General features: G+C 36.5%; 1 protein-coding gene across 1 annotated transcript; it reads right to left on the bottom strand.

The window, feature by feature from the left end:
• Positions 1-3,722, bottom strand: LOC138331364 (C-signal-like). Its single transcript, XM_069278934.1, has 4 exons — positions 3,650-3,722; positions 2,345-2,532; positions 1,814-1,963; positions 1-392 (listed from the first exon to the last, which is right to left on the bottom strand). Exons 1-4 carry the CDS (start codon positions 3,720-3,722, stop codon positions 168-170), a joined length of 636 nt encoding a protein of 211 aa, XP_069135035.1. The 3' UTR covers positions 1-167.
• Between the last annotated feature and the right edge of the window lie 2,200 nt (positions 3,723-5,922).

The raw sequence follows: 5,922 nt of genomic DNA, 5'->3' as shown, positions 1-5,922 counted from the left end.
GTTGCATCTTCACCAGCAAATTGAAAGAAACATTTATTCAGATACGCTTTGGCTATCCTTCCAGAACAAGGCCTCACTATCACCATGACAACCCCTGGATTCCATAGAAAAATTAGAGAAACACTAGACATACCCTTCATGTGAAGATTATAAGTCCAGACGACAAGTCACCATGGCATTATTTCGCCCTTAAAGTTGAACATTTTACCACTGGATTCCGCTGAAAGGTTAGAGATAACACTTAGCATGCCTTTCACACTATCGATCGGCGTGACGGGAGCAGACGGACCACCCATGTTAGTCTGGACCCAGCCTGGGTTAATGGCGACAACAAGAATTCCATCCGTCTTCAAATCAATGCTCTGGGTTTTTGTTATCATGTTCAGTGCAGTCTATAAAATGATAAAAACCAAATGAAAACCATTTGATGAAAAGATTTGCCATATTTCAAAAGGTCGTTCATCAGTGGTTCCATTTTCTGCATTATGTAAAATTACCTTAAGTTTACAATACAGCAGTTTACTCGTAAAAAGAATGATGACAGTATTAATTTTAGCTCGTCTATTCGAAGAATAGGGGGAGCTAATGTTGTCACCCCGGCGCCGGCGTCGGCGTCAGCGTTGGCGTCCCATTTCACGTTAAAGTTTTTGAGCAAGTTTCTGTTTCGTCAATTGTTTCAGCTTAAGTCATCATAAATGTTTATGATTTTATTTTCCTAATGTGTATGGATGCTGAACGTGATAATACAACCAATTTGGGGCCCTTTAGGTTTTTTTTTGAGTCTGTTAATTTGTCATATTTCCATGTTAAAGTTTTTGAGCAAGTTTTTATTTTGCCTATTGTTTAAGCTTAAGTCATCATAAATGTTTATGATTTTATTTTCCTAATTTGTATGGATGCTGAACGTGATAATACAACCAAATTGGGGCCCTTTAGGGGTTTTTTGAGTCTGTTAATTTGTCATATTTCCATGTTAAAGTTTTTGAGCAAGTTTCTATTTTGTCTATTGTTTAAGCTTAAGTCATCATAAATGTTTATGATTTTATTTTCCTCATGTGTATGGATGCTGAACGTGATAATACAACCAATTTGGGGTCCTTTGGGTTTTTTTTGAGTCTGTAAATTTGTCATATTTCCATGTTAAAGTTTTTGAGCAAGTTTCTATTTTGTCTATTGTTTAAGCTTAAGTCATCATAAATGTTTATGATTTTATTTTCCTCATGTGTATGGATGCTGAACGTGATAATACAACCAATTTGGGGTCCTTTAGGGTTTTTTTTTTTGAGTCTGTTAATTTGTCATATTTCCATGTTAAAGTTTTTGAGCAAGTTTCTATTTTATCTATTGTTTAAGCATAAGTCATCATAAATGTTTATGATTTCATTTTCCTAATGTGTATGGATGCTGAATTTGATAATACAACCAATTTGGGGCCCTTTAGGTTTTTTTTGAGTCTGTTAATTTGTCATATTTCCATGTTTAAATAGTAAATACTTGAACATCAACTTCTTCTGAATAGGCGAGCTTTGCTGTTCTCAAACAGCTCTTGTTTGTAATAATTGTAATGTTATTTGACAAGGGTAACTGACTGCTCAAATAAACTTAGGATTGACACTACACTTCGTCTCATCTTGCACATGTTCACGACAGATTTTGCTTGTTGGTTTATTTTATGTATTTGATGGCTTGTTCGTTCGTTTACTTTCTGTATTCTGAACGTCTGATTTGGACATTTTGTAGATATAGACGCTTTATTACTGATCACATTATCTCTACTGTAACACGTTTCGCTCTTTTCCTTTCTAAAACCTACCCTTGATGCTCGGCATGGGTAAAACCCGCCACATTTGTTCATTGCTATTGAACCCAATTCTGACGTAATATTAACTACAGTAGCCTTCCGCCAGGACATGCCTTCCTCGGATGATTTCTGGGCTGCTGACTTCATATGAGGTGCAAAAGTCTAAATAAAAACATAAATGAAAATAAGTAAGTAACAAAACATTTAGACATTCCGTCTAGAAATCCAAGTGATAATCGATTCCGAAGTGTGACAGAAGATTTTGAAGAAGAAAAATAGTTGCTAACACATGTACCGTCAAACCTGTCTATAAAGACCACCCAATGGACCAAGAAAAATGGTCTTTATAGCCGGGTGGTCTTTATACACAGGTGGTCTTTATACACAGGTGGTCTTTATAGCCAGGTTGTCTTTATAGCCAGATGGTCTTTATACAGAGGTCAAATTGCGGTGAGAATGAACATTCGGGGTCCTTCTAAAGGAGATCTTTATACAAAGGTGGTCGCTAAGGCAGATTTGACTGTATTTTATCATATATGTTACCTGCGCAAGAGTCATTGGTGCAATTGTATGTGTTGTGAACAATGACATCATCAGTTCTGGGGTTGTATCCTCGAAACCAGACCGCTCAAATACACCAGCATTGCATATTATCAAATTAAGGCCCTCGTCTTGAAGCTCAGAGGAAACGGTCTCTTCCAGCTTACGATAGCTGTTGAAGTCGCAAACATCTACAAAGTCAATGGTTTTTGAAGTAATAATGGGATATTCCGGTGCCCATAAAAGAAGCTCTACGCAGTGCTTTGTAACATATTTGTTTAATGAACAATTGTAATTGTTAAAAGTGGTTTGAACCAAGACGACTTAACACTATGGTATAGTTACAGGAACCCATTTTTGAATGAGGATACTGATAACCAGTTATATTTGTTAAACAAACCAAGAACTGAATGGGATAAACCTATGCACTTCCGACTGCATCTTTACGCAATGTGGTTGGTAATTTACTAATGAGCAGTGTCCACATTAGTATAGCGTGTATATAAATCTATCCATATCATATGCAAATAAATACATTTTAAAATACGTAAGTGTCATAATTTATCAAAGGATAAACAAGAATATACTCCTGTATTCACTTGCTAGATAGTAGATAGAATTATACTACCTAAATGTATTATAAGATAAAGAGGTTTTCAGCTTTTAATAATAACGTTAGGTGGGTTTAATTTTGGCGCTTTCATGGCCGCCACATAAGCCAAAATATGATCACATTTAAATTTTCCAATTTACAGTAACTGGAGACCTTTTTGAGTTTAAACATATTTTATTGTCAAAACAAAAGACAAAAGGATCAGGCAAAAGTTATTACAACTTCTAAAAGCCTTCTCCTAACATACACTGACGAGACATGACAATGATTTTATTCTCGTAAACATACAAACAGAAGTGTAGAAATATAGAGACAATATACCTAGACTATATTAATAACATTAAATGCAATTTTTATATTTTTATAAAATCAAAATCTTTTGCTGGACTTTATAAATTGATGCACGTTTCTGAGTATAGCCCGCTGTCACATAGTAAAACTGTAACGTATCTATCAGTTAGGTTCGCTTACTTGTGTAAAGTACTAGTAGCACTACTTACTGTATAACTGATATGCTTGTGTTGAGTAACTTGTTGAATAAAACATGGCTGTTCGATATACATGGTTGTTGTCTAGCTGCTGCATTGTGTGTGCTATAGAAGCCATTAACCCACGTAACATGGTGTCAGAAGCGGTTCAATGAGTGGTAAGAAGATTGAAATTCACAAACATTCATTGAAATTATGAAAATTTACGCAAACGGGCAAGAAAATGAACTTTTTTCCCAGACGAGGTGTAAACATGCTTTGACCATGCGGTTCCCGCCATTTTACCAGTGTAGCCAATTTATGTGATGAGTGATTTACGTGAGGATAATTAACTGTTTTATCACATTTAATCATCATGAGTACTCCACCCCAAGTACAAGTTCAACCCATGTTGGTACATGTTCCTTCCAATTTGCCGTTCCCTACAAAGTTAGACATGAAGGGAAACCTGTCTGTCAATTGGAAAAAATTCGAACGTGTTTGGGAAAATTATGAAGTGGCTACAGGCCTACAGAGTAAGCCAAAAGAACTCAGAACAGCAACGTTGTTAACATGTATCGGTTCCGAAGCGTTAGAAATATATGACGGCCTTACCTTCGATACAGATGTTGATAAGAAGGATATAGACAAAGTCCTGGAGAAATTCAAAGTATTCTGCATTGGCCAAACCAACGAAATTTATGAGCGTTTCATGTTCAACAAAAGAGATCAGGCTAAAGGAGAAATCATTGATGAGTATGTTGCTGCCTTAAGATCGTTAGCAAAAACATGTAAATACGGAGCGTTGGAAAACGAACTTATCAGAGACAGAATTGTTATGGGACTAGTAGACAACAATACAAGAAAGAAACTTCTACAGGAAAGAAAACTTGATTTGAAGAAATGTATAGACATCTGTCGTACGTATGAGAAAACAACTGTACAGATGAAGGAAATACAAGGCACAGAGGAAGTGCATTTTGTTAAGAAGAAGTTCAAACCCTCAGATAGGAAAACTGATCATGAAATAGACTGTAACTTTTGTGGCCTCAGACATGAGAGAAACAAACAAGTATGCCCAGCTGTTGGTAAAAGATGTCACAAGTGTGGAAAGACTGGACATTTTGAAAAAAAAATGCAGAACAGACATCAGACATAAAAGAAAGGAAAACACCAAAGGGAAACCTATAGCTAGTAAAGGAAAACAGAGAAAACAAAATGTTCACAACATCAGTGATACATCTGAAGATGAAGAATTCATGTTTTCTGTTGAAGAGGTAAATTCCTTAGGTTCAAAACGTATAAACGCAGTTATGAAAGTCCACAAGAAAAAACATTGACTTTCAATTAGATTGTGGGTCTTCTGTAAATGTATTACCAGCTAGTGTGTATGCTCGTGCATGCTATGACAGAAAGTTCTTGAAGTTACAACACACTAACAAGAGACTAATTATGTTCAACAAGAGTGAAAGTAAACCCATAGGGAAGAGAACTCTAACAGTGAAAAATCCTAGGACAAACCAGGCTTATGATGTGGAGTTTGTCATTGTAAAGGGAGATGTACACCCTATCTTAGGATCTTCAGACATTCAAAGAATGGACTTGATCAGAGTACAAACTGAAAACATACAGGAGAAAACAGCTGAGACTGAAACAATAAACATTGTTGAAACAAGGGAAATAACTCTAACAGACATGGAGAAAATGGGTGTTTTCAAAGGAGAAGGTTCACTAGAAGGGAAACTACATTTGGAAACAGATAATTCCGTAACTCCAGTGAAGTTACCAGTCAGGAAACTTCCTATTTCTGTGAAACCTAAAGTAAAGGAAGAGTTGGAACGTCTTATTAGTAAGGATGTGATAGAAGCGGTGAAAACTCCAACGGACTGGATCTCTTCTATGGTTGTTGTGACCAAGCCATCTGGGAAGATCAGGCTTTGTATAGATCCTAAACCCCTGAATAAGGCTTTGAAGAGAAACAACTACACTATGCCAACCCTTGATGACGTATTACCAGACCTAAGTAAGGCAAAAATATTTACTGTAGCGGATGCTAAAAATGGATTTTGGCACGTGTCTTTGGATGAGGAGAGTAGCGTACTCACAACATTTGGTACACCATGGGGGCGTTTTAAATGGAAACGAATGCCATTCGGAATCTCACCTGCTCCGGAAGAGTTTTCAACGTCGTATTGACGAGAGCTTAGAAGGCTTGAAAGGTGTTAAAGCTATACATGATGACATTTTGATATATGGATCTGGAGATACAGATGAGGAAGCTTTGGTGGATCACGAGGCTAACCTTCGTGCATTTCTACAGAGATGTGTGGAAAAGAACATTAAACTCAACAAGGAGAAATTAAAGTTGAGAAGGACCAGTGTGACATATATGGGACATAACATTACGAGAAATGGATTGGAATTGGATCCGGAACGAACCAGAGCTATCACTGAAATGAAAACACCTACATCAAAATCTGAAGTTAAACGACTGTTAGGTA

Source organism: Argopecten irradians, chromosome 9 (assembly GCF_041381155.1).
Source record: "Argopecten irradians isolate NY chromosome 9, Ai_NY, whole genome shotgun sequence".
NCBI lineage: Eukaryota > Metazoa > Mollusca > Bivalvia > Pectinida > Pectinidae > Argopecten > Argopecten irradians.
Note: the sequence above shows the minus strand (reverse complement) of the source record. Positions and strands in the feature narration are given on the sequence as shown.

Bases quoted from the DNA above. Each gene is read 5' to 3' on its own strand.
- LOC138331364 (XM_069278934.1), bottom strand. From the start codon at position 3,722: ATGGCGGGAACCGCATGGTCAAAGCATGTTTACACCTCGTCTGGGAAA. The intron at 1,964-2,344 runs GTAACATATATG...GTTTTTATTTAG, and splicing joins CACCAATGACTCTTGCGCAG to ACTTTTGCACCTCATATGAA. The intron at 393-1,813 runs GTAGGTTTTAGA...ATCATTTTATAG, and splicing joins ACCCATGCCGAGCATCAAGG to ACTGCACTGAACATGATAAC.